The sequence below is a fragment of the Gobio gobio genome, assembly GCF_949357685.1.
Source record: "Gobio gobio genome assembly, chromosome: 17".
Lineage (NCBI taxonomy): Eukaryota > Metazoa > Chordata > Actinopteri > Cypriniformes > Gobionidae > Gobio > Gobio gobio.
Genome location: NC_137110.1, coordinates 2,038,970 through 2,059,359, shown reverse-complemented (window position 1 = coordinate 2,059,359; position 20,390 = coordinate 2,038,970). Strand labels below are relative to the sequence as shown.

The 20,390-nt window shown below is 37.4% G+C and overlaps 1 protein-coding gene across 1 annotated transcript in view; it reads right to left on the bottom strand.

Moving 5' to 3' along the window:
• Nucleotides 1-20,390, bottom strand: part of nfatc2b (nuclear factor of activated T cells 2b) — a 55,446-nt gene that overhangs the window by 1,706 nt on the left and 33,350 nt on the right. The window contains exons 7-9 of the mRNA XM_079841025.1: nt 18,867-18,922; nt 18,651-18,783; nt 14,640-15,149 (exon numbers count right to left, since the gene is read on the bottom strand). Of these exons, the coding sequence (XP_079697151.1) occupies nt 14,640-15,149; nt 18,651-18,783; nt 18,867-18,922 (699 nt within the window). The remainder of the gene's footprint in view (nt 1-14,639; nt 15,150-18,650; nt 18,784-18,866; nt 18,923-20,390) is intronic.

Here is a 20,390-nt window from a genome sequence, read left to right as displayed (position 1 = left end):
GTCTGATGAATAAGCACTAGTGTCTGACGAATGAGCACTAGTGTCTAACGAATAAGCACTAGTGTCTAACGAATAAGCACTAGTGTCTAACGAATAAGCACTAGTGTCTAACGAATAAGCACTAGTGTCTAACGAATAAGCACTAGTGTCTGATGAATGAGCACTAGTGTCTAACGAATAAGCACTAGTGTCTAACGAATAAGCACTAGTGTCTAACGAATAAGCACTAGTGTCTAACGAATAAGCACTAGTGTCTAACGAATAAGCACTAGTGTCTAACGAATAAGCACTAGTGTCTAACGAATAAGCACTAGTGTCTGATGAATGAGCACTAGTGTCTAACGAATAAGCACTAGTGTCTAACGAATAAGCACTAGTGTCTAACGAATAAGCACTAGTGTCTAACGAATAAGCACTAGTGTCTAACGAATAAGCACTAGTGTCTAACGAATAAGCACTAGTGTCTAACGAATAAGCACTAGTGTCTGATGAATAAGCACTAGTGTCTGATGAATGAGCACTAGTGTCTAACGAATAAGCACTAGTGTCTAACGAATAAGCACTAGTGTCTAACGAATAAGCACTAGTGTCTAACGAATAAGCACTAGTGTCTAACGAATAAGCACTAGTGTCTAACGAATAAGCACTAGTGTCTAACGAATAAGCACTAGTGTCTGATGAATAAGCACTAGTGTCTGACGAATGAGCACTAGTGTCTAACGAATAAGCACTAGTGTCTAACGAATAAGCACTAGTGTCTAACGAATAAGCACTAGTGTCTAACGAATAAGCACTAGTGTCTAACGAATAAGCACTAGTGTCTAACGAATAAGCACTAGTGTCTAACGAATAAGCACTAGTGTCTAACGAATAAGCACTAGTGTCTGATGAATAAGCACTAGTATCTAACGAATAAGCACTAGTGTCTAACAAATAAGCACTAGTGTCTAACGAATAAGCACTAGTGTCTGATGAATGAGCACTAGTGTCTAACGAATAAGCACTAGTGTCTAACGAATAAGCACTAGTGTCTGATGAATAAGCACTAGTGTCTGATGAATGAGCACTAGTGTCTAACGAATAAGCACTAGTGTCTAACGAATAAGCACTAGTGTCTAACGAATAAGCACTAGTGTCTAACGAATAAGCACTAGTGTCTAACGAATAAGCACTAGTGTCTAACGAATAAGCACTAGTGTCTAACGAATAAGCACTAGTGTCTAACGAATAAGCACTAGTGTCTAACGAATAAGCACTAGTGTCTGATGAATAAGCACTAGTATCTAACGAATAAGCACTAGTGTCTAACAAATAAGCACTAGTGTCTAACGAATAAGCACTAGTGTCTGATGAATAAGCACTAGTGTCTAACGAATAAGCACTAGTATCTAACGAATAAGCACTAGTGTCTGATGAATGAGCACTAGTGTCTAACGAATAAGCACTAGTGTCTAACGAATAAGCACTAGTGTCTAAGGAATAAGCACTAGTGTCTAACGAATAAGCACTAGTGTCTAACGAATAAGCACTAGTGTCTAACGAATAAGCACTAGTGTCTAACGAATAAGCACTAGTGTCTAACGAATAAGCACTAGTGTCTAACGAATAAGCACTAGTGTCTAACGAATAAGCACTAGTGTCTAACGAATAAGCACTAGGGTCTAACGAATAAGCACTAGTGTCTAACGAATAAGCACTAGTGTCTAACGAATAAGCACTAGTGTCTAACGAATAAGCACTAGTGTCTAACGAATAAGCACTAGTGTCTAACGAATAAGCACTAGTGTCTAACGAATAAGCACTAGTGTCTAACGAATAAGCACTAGTGTCTAACGAATAAGCACTAGTGTCTAACGAATAAGCACTAGGGTCTAACAAATAAGCACTAGTGTCTAACGAATAAGCACTAGTGTCTAACGAATAAGCACTAGTGTCTGATGAATGAGCACTAGTGTCTAACGAATAAGCACTAGTGTCTAACGAATAAGCACTAGTGTCTGATGAATGAGCACTAGTGTCTGACGAATGAGCACTAGTGTCTAACGAATAAGCACTAGTGTCTAACGAATAAGCACTAGTGTCTGATGAATGAGCACTAGTGTCTAACGAATAAGCACTAGTGTCTAACGAATAAGCACTAGTGTCTGATGAATAAGCACTAGTGTCTGATGAATGAGCACTAGTGTCTAACGAATAAGCACTAGTGTCTAACGAATAAGCACTAGGGTCTAACAAATAAGCACTAGTGTCTAACGAATAAGCACTAGTGTCTAACGAATAAGCACTAGTGTCTGATGAATAAGCACTAGTGTCTAACGAATAAGCACTAGTGTCTAACGAATAAGCACTAGTGTCTAACGAATAAGCACTAGTGTCTAACGAATAAGCACTAGTGTCTAACGAATAAGCACTAGTGTCTGATGAATGAGCACTAGTGTCTTACTAATAAGCACTAGTGTCTAACGAATAAGCACTAGTGTCTAACAAATAAGCACTAGTGTCTAACAAATAAGCACTAGTGTCTAACGAATAAGCACTAGTGTCTAACAAATAAGCACTAGTGTCTAACGAATAAGCACTAGTGTCTAACGAATAAGCACTAGTGTCTAACGAATAAGCACTAGTGTCTGATGAATAAGCACTAGTATCTAACGAATAAGCACTAGTGTCTAACGAATAAGCACTAGTGTCTAACGAATAAGCACTAGTGTCTTACGAATAAGCACTAGTATCTAACGAATAAGCACTAGTGTCTAACGAATAAGCACTAGTGTCTAACGAATAAGCACTAGTGTCTGATGAATAAGCACTAGTGTCTAACGAATAAGCACTAGTGTCTTACGAATAAGCACTAGTATCTAACGAATAAGCACTAGTGTCTAACGAATAAGCACTAGTGTCTAACGAATAAGCACTAGTGTCTGATGAATAAGCACTAGTGTCTAACGAATAAGCACTAGTGTCTTACGAATAAGCACTAGTATCTAACGAATAAGCACTAGTGTCTAACGAATAAGCACTAGTGTCTGATGAATAAGCACTAGTGTCTAACGAATAAGCACTAGTGTCTAACGAATAAGCACTAGTGTCTAACGAATAAGCACTAGTGTCTGATGAATGAGCACTAGTGTCTTACTAATAAGCACTAGTGTCTAACGAATAAGCACTAGTGTCTGATGAATGAGCACTAGTGTCTTACGAATAAGCACTAGTATCTAACGAATAAGCACTAGTGTCTAACGAATAAGCACTAGTGTCTAACAAATAAGCACTAGTGTCTGATGAATAAGCACTAGTGTCTAACGAATAAGCACTAGTGTCTAACGAATAAGCACTAGTGTCTAACGAATAAGCACTAGTGTCTAACGAATAAGCACTAGTGTCTGATGAATGAGCACTAGTGTCTTACTAATAAGCACTAGTGTCTAACGAATAAGCACAAGTGTCTGATGAATGAGCACTTGTGTCTTACGAATAAGCACTAGTATCTGATGAATAAGCACTAGTGTCTGATGAATAAGCACTAGTGTCTAACGAATAAGCACTAGTGTCTAACGAAAAAGCACTAGTGTCTAACGAATAAGCATTAGTGTGAATAAGCACTAGTGTCTAACGAATAAGCACTAGTATCTAACGAATAAGCACTAGTGTCTAACGAATAAGCACTAGTATCTAACGAATAAGCATTAGTGTGAATAAGCACTAGTGTCTAACGAATAAGCACTAGTATCTAACGAATAAGCACTAGTGTCTAACGAATAAGCACTAGTGTCTAACGAATAAGCACTAGTGTCTAACGAATAAGCACTAGTATCTAACGAATAAGCATTAGTGTGAATAAGCACTAGTGTCTAACGAATAAGCACTAGTATCTAACGAATAAGCACTAGTGTCTAACGAATAAGCACTAGTGTCTAACGAATAAGCACTAGTGTCTAACGAATAAGCACTAGTGTCTAACGAATGAGCACTAGTGTCTGATGAATGAGCACTAGTGTCTAACGAATAAGCACTAGTGTCTAACGAATAAGCACTAGTGTCTAACGAATAAGCACTAGTGTCTAACGAATAAGCACTAGTGTCTAACGAATAAGCACTAGTGTCTGATGAATGAGCACTAGTGTCTAACGAATAAGCACTAGTGTCTGATGAATAAGCACTAGTGTCTAACGAATAAGCACTAGTGTCTAACGAATAAGCACTAGTGTCTAACGAATAAGCACTAGTGTCTAACGAATAAGCACTAGTGTCTAACGAATAAGCACTAGTGTCTAACGAATAAGCACTAGTGTCTAACGAATAAGCACTAGTGTCTAACGAATAAGCACTAGTGTCTAACGAATAAGCACTAGTGTCTAACGAATAAGCACTAGTGTCTGATGAATGAGCACTAGTGTCTTACGAATAAGCACTAGTATCTAACGAATAAGCACTAGTGTCTAACGAATAAGCACTAGTGTCTAACGAATAAGCACTAGTGTCTAACGAATAAGCATTAGTGTGAATAAGCACTAGTGTCTAACGAATAAGCACTAGTATCTAACGAATAAGCACTAGTGTCTAACGAATAAGCACTAGTATCTAACGAATAAGCACTAGTGTCTAACGAATAAGCACTAGTGTCTAACGAATAAGCACTAGTGTCTAACAAATAAGCACTAGTGTCTGATGAATGAGCACTAGTGTCTAACGAATAAGCACTAGTGTCTGATGAATAAGCACTAGTGTCTAACGAATAAGCACTAGTGTCTAACGAATAAGCACTAGTGTCTAACGAATAAGCACTAGTGTCTTACGAATAAGCATTAGTGTGAATAAGCACTAGTGTCTAACGAATAAGCACTAGTATCTAACGAATAAGCACTAGTGTCTAACGAATAAGCACTAGTATCTAACGAATAAGCACTAGTGTCTTACTAATAAGCATTAGTGTGAATAAGCACTAGTGTCTAACAAATAAGCATTAGTGTGAATAAGCACTAGTGTCTAACGAATAGGCACTAGTGTCTTACTAATAAGCATTAGTGTGAATAAGCACTAGTGTCTTACTAATAAGCATTAGTGTGAATAAGCACTAGTGTCTAACGAATAGGCACTAGTGTCTTACTAATAAGCATTAGTGTGAATAAGCACTAGTATCTAACGAATAAGCATTAGTGTGAATAAGCACTAGTGTCTAACGAATAGGCACTAGTGTCTTACTAATAAGCATTAGTGTGAATAAGCACTAGTGTCTAACAAATAAGCATTAGTGTGAATAAGCACTAGTGTCTAACAAATAAGCATTAGTGTGAATAAGCACTAGTGTCTAACGAATAGGCACTAGTGTCTTACTAATAAGCATTAGTGTGAATAAGCACTAGTGTCTTACTAATAAGCATTAGTGTGAATAAGCACTAGTGTCTAACGAATAGGCACTAGTGTCTTACTAATAAGCATTAGTGTGAATAAGCACTAGTATCTAACGAATAAGCATTAGTGTGAATAAGCACTAGTATCTAACGAATAAGCATTAGTGTGAATAAGCACTAGTATCTAACGAATAAGCACTAGTGTCTTACTAATAAGCATTAGTGCGAATAAGCATAGTGTCTAACGAATAAGCATTAAGGCCTGTACACACCGGGACGAATATCGCGCGCGCTTATCGCCAGCGTTTTTCGTGCCGTTTTTCGGCGCGTCTTGAGTGTTCACACCCAAGCGATTTTCACTGGCGCTGCGCCGAGTGAACGTGCACATTCAGTCGATGCGCTCCCGGTACACAAGATGGTGCTGCGGCACTTTAAGCCTCTGACACTCGCTTGTCACACAGAAGGAGAAGAGAGACAGTATTTACGTGCTTGCCAAAACCATAGACATATTATGTATATGGACAAAACCATTCACACACTTTTTGCTGACTGGCAAGCAGCATTAGCAGTTCATCTTCTTCTTTGTCTACTTACTTCGTCGTGTCAATGTGTGCTCGGCAAGAGCGTTTTGTGCTTGAGCGCCACCAAGTCGTGTTTTACTGTCACTTCAGCAGCTCCAGGCACGTGAACAAAAGCGGCGATCTCATTGGGTGGCCAGTTTTTTACGCGCCGCGTCAAAATAAAAAAACGAACCCGAGGCGTTTTTTTAAAAATGACGCTTTTACGCCTGCCGTTTTGCGCGTCGGTGTGAACACTCACATTGGCGCCCATTGTTTAGTCCCGAGGCGTTAAACGTCGGCGATAAACGCGTGCGAAAATCGTCCCGGTGTGAACAGGCCTTTAGTGTGAATAAGCACTAGTATCTAACGAATAAGCACTAGTGTCTTACTAATAAGCATTAGTGTGAATAAGCACTAGTGTCTAACAAATAAGCATTAGTGTGAATAAGCACTAGTGTCTAACAAATAAGCATTAGTGTGAATAAGCACTAGTGTCTAACAAATAAGCATTTGTGTGAATAAGCACTAGTGTCTAACGAATAGGCACTAGTGTCTTACTAATAAGCATTAGTGTGAATAAGCACTAGTGTCTAAAGAATAAGCACTAGTGTCTAACGAATAAGCTTTAGTGTGAATAAGCACTAGTGTCTTACTAATAAGCATTAGTGTGAATAAGCACTAGTGTCTAAAGAATAAGCACTAGTGTCTAACGAATAAGCACTAGTGTCTAACGAATAAGCACTAGTGTGAATAAGCACTAGTGTCTAACGAATAAGCACTAGTGTCTAACGAATAAGCACTAGTATCCAACGAATAAGCACTAACGAATAAGCACTAGTGTCTAACGAATAAGCACTAGTGTCTAACGAATAAGCATTAGTGTGAATAAGCACTAGTGTCTAACGAATAAGCACTAGTATCTAACGAATAAGCATTAGTGTGAATAAGCACTAGTGTCTAACGAATAAGCACTAGTATCTAACGAATAAGCACTAGTGTCTAACGAATAAGCACTAGTGTCTGATGAATGAGCACTAGTGTCTAACGAATAAGCACTAGTGTCTAACGAATAAGCACTAGTGTCTAACAAATAAGCACTAGTGTCTAACGAATAAGCACTAGTGTGAATAAGCACTAGTGTCTAACGAATAAGCACTAGTGTCTAACGAATAAGCACTAGTATCTAACGAATAAGCACTAGTGTCTAACGAATAAGCACTAGTATCTAACGAATAAGCATTAGTGTGAATAAGCACTAGTGTCCAACGAATAAGCACTAGTATCTAACGAATAAGCACTAGTGTCTAACGAATAAGCACTAGTGTCTGATGAATGAGCACAAGTGTCTAACGAATAAGCACTAGTGTCTAACGAATAAGCACTAGTGTCTAACAAATAAGCACTAGTGTCTAACGAATAAGCACTAGTATCTAACGAATAAGCACTAGTGTCTAACGAATAAGCACTAGTATCTAACGAATAAGCACTAGTGTCTTACTAATAAGCATTAGTGTGAATAAGCACTAGTGTCTAACGAATAAGCACTAGTGTCTTACGAATAAGCATTAGTGTGAATAAGCACTAGTGTCTAACGAATAAGCACTAGTATCTAACGAATAAGCACTAGTGTCTAACGAATAAGCACTAGTATCTAACGAATAAGCACTAGTGCCTTACTAATAAGCATTAGTGTGAATAAGCACTAGTGTCTAACAAATAAGCATTAGTGTGAATAAGCACTAGTGTCTAACGAATAAGCACTAGTGTCTAACGAATAAGCTTTAGTGTGAATAAGCACTAGTGTCTTACTAATAAGCATTAGTGTGAATAAGCACTAGTGTCTAAAGAATAAGCACTAGTGTCTAACGAATAAGCACTAGTGTCTAACGAATAAGCACTAGTGTGAATAAGCACTAGTGTCTAACGAATAAGCACTAGTGTGAATAAGCACTAGTGTCTAACGAATAAGCACTAGTGTGAATAAGCACTAGTGTCTAACGAATAAGCACTAGTGTGAATAAGCACTAGTGTCTAACGAATAAGCACTAGTGTCTAACGAATAAGCACTAGTATCCAACGAATAAGCACTAACGAATAAGCACTAGTGTCTAACGAATAAGCACTAGTATCTAACGAATAAGCACTAGTATCTAACGAATAAGCATTAGTGTGAATAAGCACTAGTATCTAAAGAATAAGCACTAGTGTCTAACGAATAAGCTTTAGTGTGAATAAGCACTAGTGTCTTACTAATAAGCATTAGTGTGAATAAGCACTAGTGTCTAAAGAATAAGCACTAGTGTCTAACGAATAAGCACTAGTGTCTTACTAATAAGCATTAGTGTGAATAAGCACTAGTGTCTAAAGAATAAGCACTAGTGTCTAACGAATAAGCTTTAGTGTGAATAAGCACTAGTGTCTTACCAATAAGCATTAGTGTGAATAAGCACTAGTGTCTAAAGAATAAGCACTAATGTCTAACGAATAAGCACTAGTGTGAATAAGCACTAGTGTCTAACGAATAAGCACTAGTGTCTAACGAATAAGCACTAGTATCCAACGAATAAGCACTAACGAATAAGCACTAGTGTCTAACGAATAAGCACTAGTATCTAACGAATAAGCACTAGTATCCAACGAATAAGCACTAGTGTCTAACGAATAAGCACTAGTATCCAACGAATAAGCACTAGTATCTAAAGAATAAGCACTAGTGTCTAACGAATAAGCTTTAGTGTGAATAAGCACTAGTGTCTTACTAATAAGCATTAGTGTGAATAAGCACTAGTGTCTAAAGAATAAGCACTAGTGTCTAACGAATAAGCACTAGTGTCTTACTAATAAGCATTAGTGTGAATAAGCACTAGTGTCTAACGAATAAGCACTAGTGTCTTACTAATAAGCATTAGTGTGAATAAGCACTAGTGTCTAACGAATAAGCACTAGTGTCTTACTAATAAGCATTAGTGTGAATAAGCACTAGTGTCTAAAGAATAAGCACTAGTGTCTAACGAATAAGCTTTAGTGTGAATAAGCACTAGTGTCTTACCAATAAGCATTAGTGTGAATAAGCACTAGTGTCTAAAGAATAAGCACTAATGTCTAACGAATAAGCACTAGTGTCTAACGAATAAGCACTAGTGTGAATAAGCACTAGTGTCTAACGAATAAGCACTAGTGTGAATAAGCACTAGTGTCTAACGAATAAGCACTAGTGTCTAACGAATAAGCACTAGTGTCTAACGAATAAGCACTAGTGTCTAACGAATAAGCACTAGTATCCAACAAATAAGCACTAACAAATAAGCACTAGTATCTAACGAATAAGCACTAGTATCCAACGAATAAGCACTAACGAATAAGCACTAGTGTCTAACGAATAAGCACTAGTATCTAACGAATAAGCACTAGTGTCTAACGAATAAGCATTAGTGTGAATAAGCACTAGTATCTAACGAATAAGCACTAGTATCCAACGAATAAGCACTAACGAATAAGCACTAGTGTCTAACAAATAAGTACTAGTATCAAACGAATAAGCTTTAGTAGCATGAAAATAGATACTAGTACGCTCTAAGGATTAAATGTTAACACAGCTTGCCATACACAGGAAGGTCTGATGCTGTGACTAGCCCTCCACTAGCTGGCAGCACAGAGTCTCACATGAGCACTTCCTGTTGTTCTGCTGAGACAAGTTAGTGGGCTATAAATGGAAAGTTTTCAGTCTAAAATTAGATTAGGGACAGCATTTACAGGTATAATCAGCTTGAAATAGAATTTAAAGCGTTGGTGGGATGCTTTGTAACACCCACGCCGTCCACCGCAAACACAAACAAATCTACATCTGTGGTGTAATATTAAAACATGGCTCACAACATCAACTGTACAGTGACTTAACAGCACAATTCAAGTGTGTTTACGAGTGCTTTTGTGCCTGAATGCTATCCTACAGATCAATAGTGTGTCCTGTTTGTCCCTGTGTGTGTTTTAGGTCTGCTAGCTCAATATTTAACAGGCTTTAGCAGAACCGGAGGCACTGACCCATATAGTGGCGCCTGATAAGAGTGGCATACATTAGAGACTAGAAATACACTACTACATATCAACACACAACTGTGTGACATGCTTCTTGTTCGGCTTTTTAAGGCCTTAAAAATGTCTTGAATTGGATCAGAAAGTCTTAAATTCAATGTCATGGCATTAAAATCAGGACCCTGTGATTATTGCGATGCAGAAGATGTGGACAAAATGGCAGAATCCATTCATAAATATGAATGATAATGCAAAATGTAAATCACAGAATTTGTCAAATTTTGGAGGAATAAATCAAAAGTAGGTCAGAACACTTAAAGGGACAGTTCTCCCAAAAATGACAATCCTGACCTCGTTTATTACTTTCCTTCATCATATAAAGCCATCGAGTCTCTTCACTAAAGCTTCTCCTGAAACGCAGCCGTTCTCACTTATCGGGATCACAACTTGTAAGCATGTCTTATTATTTCTAGTTGTGTTTTCTATTAACAGGTCCATTGATAAGTTTTATGTTGTTGCTGTGATGTAAACAAACGCGCTAGTGCACTGCAAAAAATGCTTTTCTTACTCAGTATTTTTGTCTTGTTTTCAGTCCAGATATCTAAAAAATCTTACATTAAGAAGCATCTACTAGATAAGCTAAATTTTTTGTCTTGTTTTGGGGGAAAATAACTCAAAATTAAGTGAGTTTTTGCTTAAAATGAGCAAAATAATCTGCCAATGGGGTAAGCAAAATAATCTTAATTCAAATTGAAAACAAGATTATTTTGCTTACCCCATTGGCAGACCATTTTGCTAATTTTAAGCAAAAACTAAATTGAGTGATTTCCACCCAAAACAAGACAATAATTTTTATTTGGCTAGTAAATGCTTCTTGTTTTGAGAATTTTTAGATGTTTGGACCAGAAACAAAACATAAATACTAAGTAAGAAAAGCATTTTTTTCAGTGTGTTCACTGGAACATTGACCATGGGTAGTGTTGCTTTCGTCAATGAAAAGTATGACTAAATATCGTCGTCAACGAACCTTTATTGCGTGACGAAAACGAGACGAGACGTAAATGCTGGTCATGTGACGATGACTAGAGTTAAATGTATAATGCAATATTAACGAGACTAAATGTGGTTCACAAAATAAAAACTATGCTAAAATGTCTTCATTTTCGTTGACGAAAATGAGACGAGATGAAATGTTAAAACGTTATTTTGTCTCGTTTAGTCGCGTTATTATTATTATTTTGCAGTATTTCTGTGCGTCTCGTTCAGGGGCTGCATCAGGTCGACAGTTAATCAGTCGATCAGTTAACCTCAACAAACTAAGTGAAGTCTGACACAGAGAAAGGGGCCAGTCGGGGTTCTTACGCTCTATTCGGACGGTAATTGTGTCTCCTGCGGTCGTAAGGTGTTTTCATCATTTACAGGGACTCGTCTGTGATTTTATTGTCGTCTGAACCCACATCTCTGAATTCTGAATTGATATATTATTGAAAAATCACTGTTTATATCCTTTTTGACCCCTGTAGAGCACCGTACGGTTGCGCTTCGCTGTCATTTGGTTGCATTTTAAAGATCTAGACTTTTATTACTGAAATGCTGGCGAGTATTTACAAGAGCAAGATATTTCATCACAGCTCAAAAAATACAAATAAAAGCACGTAAACATTCGAAATGGGCCGTTATTACGACAGTGATTATATCTGTTAAAATAACAGCAGCTTTATGTTTCCCTCATGTCAATAAGAGGCTGTATTCACTTATTTCCGCTTAATTCCATGTGGAATAAAATTACATCCTTTATTTTGAGATAAAATACAGACAAAAGAAAAAGACAGAAACCCATTTTAACTATAATGTGGGTATCATTTTAAACAGATTTCAATAATTACATAATAATTAGGATATTATTTTCCTATTATTAAATTAAATATGCATTTATTCTTATTACGACATTTGGAAAAACTTGTTGTGGTGTTGTGGAAAAAGATGGGCCACAAAATCACAGAATTAAGGTTTGTGGTGTTTTTTCCTGTCATCATTTAAGTTGTTCCAAACCTGTGTGAGTTTCTTTGTTCTGCTGAACACAAAAGAAGATATTTAGAAGAATGTTTGTAACTAAGCAGAGAGAGCAACTATTGACTACCATAGTAGGGGAAAAAATACTATGATAGTCAATAGTTGCTCTCTCTGCTTAGTTACAAACATTCTTCTAAATATCTTCTTTTGTGTTCAGCAGAACAAAGAAACTCACACAGGTTTGGAACAACTTGAGGGTGAGTAAATGATGACAGTTTTCATTTTTGGGTGAACTATCCCTTTATTTAATTTAAATTTATGTGTGTGTACTTATGTAAATAAATATGTTGTAAATTCAAATCAGAGCGTCTTCCGTGTCTGGAATGGATGTATTCTTGAGTCTATAAGGTAACAGTAATATAATAAGATAACCTGGTTTGAAATGGGTTTGGCTAAAAGAAGATTTTGGTTTTATACCACTAGCTACTTATACTATACTAACTGGGTTAAATAGAATTGCGTTACTAAAAAAAGACTAAAACTAGATGAAAATAGTCATGGATAATTCTGACTAAAATGCTCAGACTAAATCTTGACTAGACTAAAAAGAGTATGAACGTGACTAAAACTAATAAAAGCTCAAATGACAGCTTGACACAAAGACTAGACTAAAACTAAAATTAAAACAGGCTGCCAGAAACAACACTAACCATGGGTTTGTGATCATTATGGTTTGTATTAACATAGTTTTCCGACAGGTATTGGCTTGAATTGGTTTGAAATTGATGCCATTCTTAATATTTACATCTGAGCTGGCGTTTTACTTATACTTTTGTATTATTGATCAAACATAAACTTGCATTTAACAAAAAGAGACTGGGTTGTGTTTCATGTCATGTAATGTTATCACAGTGATAATCATATTGTCTGAACCAGATATTAATATACAGATTTTCTCCTCATTGTTGTCACTACTAGAGCAAGCTCCTGATTGGTTAACGCGGCGCGAAATATCCGCCTAAGTTCAGATTTTTCAACTTGAGCGATTCGCGCAATTCCTGCGATTCGCGCGTTAAAAACGCTCAATTCGCGCCGCCTCATTCGTGCGAATCACGCTGCAGAATGCCATTTCGCGTCTCTGCATTGACTTAACAAGTAAATCACTCGCGCGAATCGCGTCCGGTGTGAACGCACCATAATGATCATAGTCTTTGAACTAAATAAAAAAATCGTGTTTTTGTCATAGTCTTTTGACTAAAACGTCATTTAGTTTTAGTCATATTTTAGTCCGCCAGTTTTGTGTACTGTCACACCCCTAGTCACAGGATATACATGCATATATGTGTAACGGTGAGCATGTCTGTTGTGTGTAATGGTAATTTGTGGGAAGCTTTGATGCTTTTAATGAGAGCGAAATAAAATCAGAAGCCGTGTTGTCAGTGTCCCCTCGACTCCGCCCACTCCGCAGCTTAACCACGCCCACTTTTCTAGCATTTTTCCAAACTGTGGTGAGAACTTGCGGCTGCTGAACAGAGTGTTTATTAGGGATGCACCGGTTGACCGGCCAAAGACCGGAACCGGCCGGTTTTCTTTGTATTTTTCTGCCGATTTTTCCGGAAGTGTGCCCGCGTGCACACACGCCTATATTGCAATCATTCGCGAACATGTCACTTGTGTGTTACAAACGGAAACTGGAGAACTGAGGGAAGAGACGAGATACGCTGAAGGGAATGAAGAGCCGCTTTCCTGCGCGAGCTGAAGTTGCGCGAGCTGAAGTTGCGCGAGCTGAAGCTGAAGTTGCGCGAGCTGAAGTTGCGCGAGGTGAAGTTACGCGAGCTGAAGTTGCGCAAGCTGAAGTTGCGCGAGCTGAAGTTGCGCGAGCTGAAGTTGAGCGAGCTGAAGTTGCGCGAGCTGAAGTTGCGCGAGCTGACCTCTCCGCCTGCTCAAGTGTAGATGTGAACGTTTGTTCAGCTCAGCTTCTCACGTGTTGGATCGGATGAGAGCGAAACAGACTAACTTGTGACAAAGCCGAAATACTTATTTTTGTAGCCTAAAGAAGAACATGCTGCACTTTAGAAATGAAATACTATCAGTTCTGTATAGGATGATCATTTTTATTTTACCTTAAAATTACATTGACTTAATTTTGATTTAAAAAGCACCTGCTGTAGCATCTTAGTTTTTTTTCGTTGCTCTAAACATTATTTGATTTAACATTTTGGAACAATTATATACTTTGGTTTTATTTAATGTCACTTTTTTTCTTTACACTGAATTTAAAAACAAATGCTGATTTAAGTAACATCTTTGTTTGGATTGCAGAATATGCAGTTGTTGCCTTTAATTTCACCTTTCAGCCTTTTATTTTCCAATTCAATTTCCCGTTAATTTCAGATTGAGGACTTTTCATTAGCCAAAAGCCAATTTAGCCTGTTAAATACCAAATAAACATCTTGTTCATGTATACTTTCGTTCTTTTATTGTGTAAAAAAAAAAAAAAAATCGGAAATCGGTATCGGAATCGGCCAGTTTTATTGAAAAAAAAAAATCGGTATCGGAATCGGCCAGTTTTATTGAAAAAAAAAAATCGGTATCGGAATCGGCCATGTAAAATCATGATCGGTGCATCACTAGTGTTTATCATCACATACACTGAATGATCAGAGTAATGAAGTGCACAAACCATCATCCAGATAGGCCTGATCCAGGTTCTCCTGCTTGATGGCGACTCTCACCGGACTGGGGTTTCTCTGGTACGTGTGTGGATGTCCGGGGGCCGGTGGGGAGGCCCTGGAGCCGAACGCCTTCGGATGGGCCCCGGCGGAGCACAGCTCCGACACATCGAGGGTGGGGAATAGCGAGGCGGCGGATTGGATGCTGTCTCCTGCTATGGTGTGCTGGTAGGCGTTGGGCAGGAACGAGGGCGCGCTGTGTGCGGCCCCCATACAGGAAGCATGACCCGGGGAGCCGGACTGAATCCCTGGCCCCTGGTAGCGGATGGAGGCGTGATGGAGGTGGTGTTGTGGGGTGTTGTACAGGCCGGATTGCGGTCGCTGGTATGATGGTGCGGTGGGCATCATACAACCGTCTACAAGATGGCACGAGGGAGGAGAAATGCCCATGATGGGGCGCGCGGTACAGCCAAACTGAGTGTAGTGGTATTCTTCAACCGGCTCTGCTTTAATCTGTGGCACTGGAAAGGAAATACAAATCATTTGGACGAGTTTTAAACACTAGGTAATAAAGCTGGGTATTGATTCGATTATTTTGGATATCAGGTTCAATGACAAATTTCCTCAAGGAAAACAAATCTCTGAACTAATGCTGTGAACTAGGAGAGTCAGTTGTAGCCGACTATAATATTAAAGGTAAAAATTAACTGATTTGGTGTGAAAACTTACATAATTGAATTGAACTTTGTCCATTTTGTTTGTCACAGAACAGAAATGTATCTTTGACACTGGTGACATACACAAATTCACATCACACATTTACAAAACAAATACAAAAAATAAAATTAAACAATTTGATATTGTTTCAAAGAAAGAAATTTTATACTACTTTAAAAAACTGCGATTTAAAATAATCACTGCCATTGGGACAAACGATTTTTTATACACATTCCTTCTGGCCAGAGGAATTTTTAGTCTACGTCCGGATGGAAGCAATTCAAAGGTAGAATGAAGCGGATGACAGGATGAGTATGATCTTTAAAAATCACAATTGCTGTTTTTTCCATAAAACAGTCAAACAAGCCCTGAAGAGGCTGTTGTTTGTGCCCAGTAATCTTATTAGCTTGGTTAATTATTTGTGAAAGCTTTCTCTTTATTTTAATGTTAAATTACCGTACCATGTAACAATATTATATGTAAGAATATTCTCAATCATCGATCGATATAGCATGGATAAGGTGTGCGTGCTAACGTTAAAACTTCTCCGTTTTCTAAGAAGACTCAGACGTTGTCTTGCCTTTTTATGGATATAATCTACGTTACTTTCAAAGTTAAGTTTCTCATCAATAATAGTACCCAAGTATTTAAAATTCGAGACCTGCTCTACGGTTTTTCCTTTTATGACAACTGGTTTATATACAGAGGCGGTCTCTACTTTTGACTGATTTCTCAGACATAACTCTTTTGTCTTCTCAATATTAAGATGTAAGAAACTATTTTCAAACCAACCGATTATACGATCAATGTACTCAAAGTATGGAGAGCAATACTTTGAGTTCATTTCATATTTTTCATAATCATATTTTTATTTGTTAAATATAAACATTGAAATGGTGGCTGTCATAAAAACTTGCCAGATTTATTCATACATGCATTAAATATTGAAGAATATTTAGAAAGTATGTAATATGGTGCATGTATTTAGCAAAAGGCTCCTCTCTAGAGTTAATTTTCCGAGTTTAGTGGAGCAAGAACAATGAGCGATAATGAAATTCAGCGCTCACGACCAGCTCGGAGGACACAGATATCGTTGACACGAAAGGTCACTCAACTTTAGTGGTTTGGAGATATTTTGGCTATTTGCAATCGGACATAAAACAGAGCGACGTGCACTTCACCACACAGTCATATAATTATTCAGTTGCTTCTTCGAAGTTCTTCCATAGAGCATTGAACACAGCGCTAATGCTACATTAGCCCAATATCAGCTCACGCAGAGGCTTATCGCCTTGTTAGTTCGTTACCAAACTATAATCACTAAAACACCGGACTTATGGAAAAAATACATTGGTATTATAATTTGTCTTTGGTAATTTATTAATAAATTGGCATCGCCTGTATTAAAAGAGAAATAAAATCATTTAATCCGAAGTTTAAAGTGAATAAAATAGACTTGACAGCCCTTACTGGAGTTCCACAACTACATTTGTGTTGGTGAGGTGTGTGTGTGTGTGTGTGTGTGTGTGTGTGTGTGTGTGTGTGTGTGTGTGTGTGTGTGTGTGTGTGTGTGAGAGTGTGGGCATGTTTTTGTGTGATATCAGGACACAAATGTGTATAATGACATGGGTATTACAAAAAGAGGGTGAAATATGAGGACGTTCCCCATGTCCTCACTTTTCAAAATGCTTATAAATCACAGAATGAGGTTTTTTTCACAGAAAGTGAACTGCACAGTGTGTGTGTGTGTGTGTGTGTGTTTGTGTGTGTGTGTGTGTGTGTGTGTGTGTGTGTGTGTGTGTGTGTGTGTGTGTGTGTGTGTGTGTGTGTGAGATGGTAGGTTTAGGGGCAGTGTGTGTGTGTGTGTGTGTGTGTGTGTGTGTGTGTGTGTGTGTGTGTGTGTGTGTGTGTGTGTGTGTGTGTGTGTGTGTGTGTGTGTGATGGTAGGTTTAGGGGCAGTGTGTGTGTGTGTGTGTGTGTGTGTGTGTGTGTGTGTGTGTGTGTGTGTGTGTGTGTGTGTGTGTGTGTGTGTGTGTGTGTGTGTGTGTGTGATGGTAGGTTTAGGGGCAGTGTGTGTGTGTGTGTGTGTGTGTGTGTGTGTGTGTGTGTGTGTGTGTGTGTGTGTGTGTGTGTGTGTGTGTATGTGTATGTGTGTGTGTGTGTGTGTGTGTGTGTGTGTGTGTGTGATGGGTAGGTTTAGGGGCAGTGTGTGTGTGTGTGTGTGTGTGTGTGGACTGGTAATCAAAATGTCCCCACAAAGATGGCAATATCCGAAATCCTCATCCTTGTGGGGACATTTTTAGGTCCCCATGAGGAAAACATCTTATAAATCAGACTAAGTGATGTTTTTTGAAAATGTAAAATTGCAGAATGTCTCCTGTGAGGGTTAGGTTTAGGGGCAGGGGCAGTGTAGGGGGATAGAATATACGGTATGTACGGTATAAAAACCATTACGCCTATGGAAAGTCCCCATAAAAGATGAAAACACTACATGTATGTATGTGTGTGTGTGTGTGTGTGTGTGTGTGTGTGTGTGTGTGTGTGTGTGTGTGTGTGTGTGTGTGTGTGTGTGTGTGTGTGTGTGTGTGTGTGTGTGTGTGTGTGTGTGTGTGTGTGTGTGTGTGATGGGTAGGTTTAGGGGCAGTGTAAGGGGATAGAAAATACGGTTTGTACGGTATAAAAACCATTACGCCTATGGAATGTCCTCACATTTCACAAAAACAAACGTGTGTGTGTGTGTGTGTGTGTGTGTGTGTCGGTGCGCGGTGGATCAATCCACTGTAAGGCAAGAGAGAGGGGACTCAAAATGTTTCTAAATTTAAAACGCTTTTTTTGCCCGTTTGATTTTTATTGTTTTACTACTTAAACAATTATTTTAATTAAGTATATATATATATATTATTATATTATTGATATATAGATATTGATATTGTCAATGTCATTTATTTATAAGGTTTGGTATGCTGACCAGAATTTTTTTTTTTTATTCTATTTTTGTTAATTGACAAACATTATCTTTAAAGCACTTTAACTTTGCATTTGCAGTCAGCAGAGCCAAATGTTATATCATTACAGTTCTAGATTTTACTATAGATATTTATTTTATATATTCTATTTATATTAATAATGTTCTACTCTATTAATAACAGTTTTGATCAATTGTTGACCTGTTTGGGAAGTGTTTGTCATGTTTTGACAATAAAGGATAGTTTAAAACCACAGTTAACTCTGTTTTCTACACGACATTTATCGTGATAATTATCGATATCGTGATAATTTCTTTGGGCCACATGGCCCAGCCCTACCTGAGAGGGGCGTGTAGGTGAAGTTTTGAGGCTGGCTGCTTTTCTTCTTCCCATTCAGCACGTGAAAGCGGACTTTGACCGGGTGGTAGATGTTGGGGTCCCGGTACGGAGGGATCTCCAAGAACAGCAGGTTCTGATGGAAACAACACTCACATTACACCACTACTGAAGAACATTATGCATTATTCTACTCTGCAAATGATTTGAAGTGCTTACAGACGTGCTTTTGTCTCTGTAAACCTTTGCCTCCGCCTCCCATAACTGCAAGTCAACTAAAGACAATAAAAGAGAAAACATGGGAACAATAAATATCTCAAACATATAATGACACAGCAGCTTTGATCACAGGAATAAATGACACTTTACTATATCTACAACCCCAAATCAGAAAAAGTTGGGACAGGAGCAATTTAGGGCTAGTAATGAGGTAAAATGGTTAAATAATGATGTGATTTGAAACAGGTGATTGTAATTATGATTTGGTACAAAAGCAGCATCCAAGAAAGGTCTAATCCTTTAGGAGCAAAGATGGGCCGAGGATCACCAGTTTGCCAACAAATACGTGAGAAAACTATTGAAATGTTTAAAAACAATGTTCCTCAAAGAAAGATAGGAAGAGATTTGGATATTTCACATTCAACAGTGCATAAAATAATTAATGGTCTTTAAAAACTGCTGACGTTAATGTTTAGCACTCTTATGGAAATATGATAATATTTTTTAATTATAATTTAAATCTGATTAATTTTCAAATTGTTTGTTATAAATCAACATCTCAGGAAAATGTTATGTGGTTTCTGATCAAAATATGACTTTCTGTTACAGAACAGGGCATTGATTTCATAAATGTCCACTGTAGAGACGCCAGGAGTTAAATCATGATTATCAGGCATTTTGGAGATATAACAAGTGAATAGAGAAATATTAGATATTATTATGAAAATATTGCCAATTATTACTCCAATTTTTACATATTCATTACATGTTGCACCAAGAACACATTAATATTAGGGCTGTCAAAAGATTAATCGCGATTAATCGCATCCAAAATAAAAGTTTGTGTTTACATAATATATGTGTGTGTACTCTGTTAATTATTATTTAAATATAAAAACACACACAAGCATGTATATATTTAAGAAAAAAATATTTTTATATATAAAACTTTATATTTATATATATTATAGATTATATAAATGTATATACATGCAAATATTTCTTAAATATATACATGCTTGTGTGTGTATTTATATATAAATAATAATTAACAGAGTACACACACATATATTATGCAAACACAAACTTTTATTTTGGATGCGATTAATCTTTTGACAGCCCTAATTAATATGCAAATTAGATGCATTGTATTGAATGGGAAAATCCAAGGCCATTTTACCCACATATTGCATAAAGTAAAATGGTATATCAATTATATCTTTCATAACATGGTTCAGAATCATCTTTAAACAAAGTTAGTTTAAAAAAAAAATCCTGAAACCTACAAATGTATTGGTGAATTAAAAATAAATCCCATTGTTTTTGCCTGTACATGCAATTTCATGTCATTTTATTTTTTAAACAACTGAGTCCTGGTGTCCACTACAGATCATAACACGAATAAAATATAATTCCCTCCCAAAAAAAATTTCCATTTGTTTCTTATGCTCTAAAGAATGTAATGACATGAAAAAATACTAAATTCAAAACACCAGGTACTGGAGTAATATTACACAATATTGT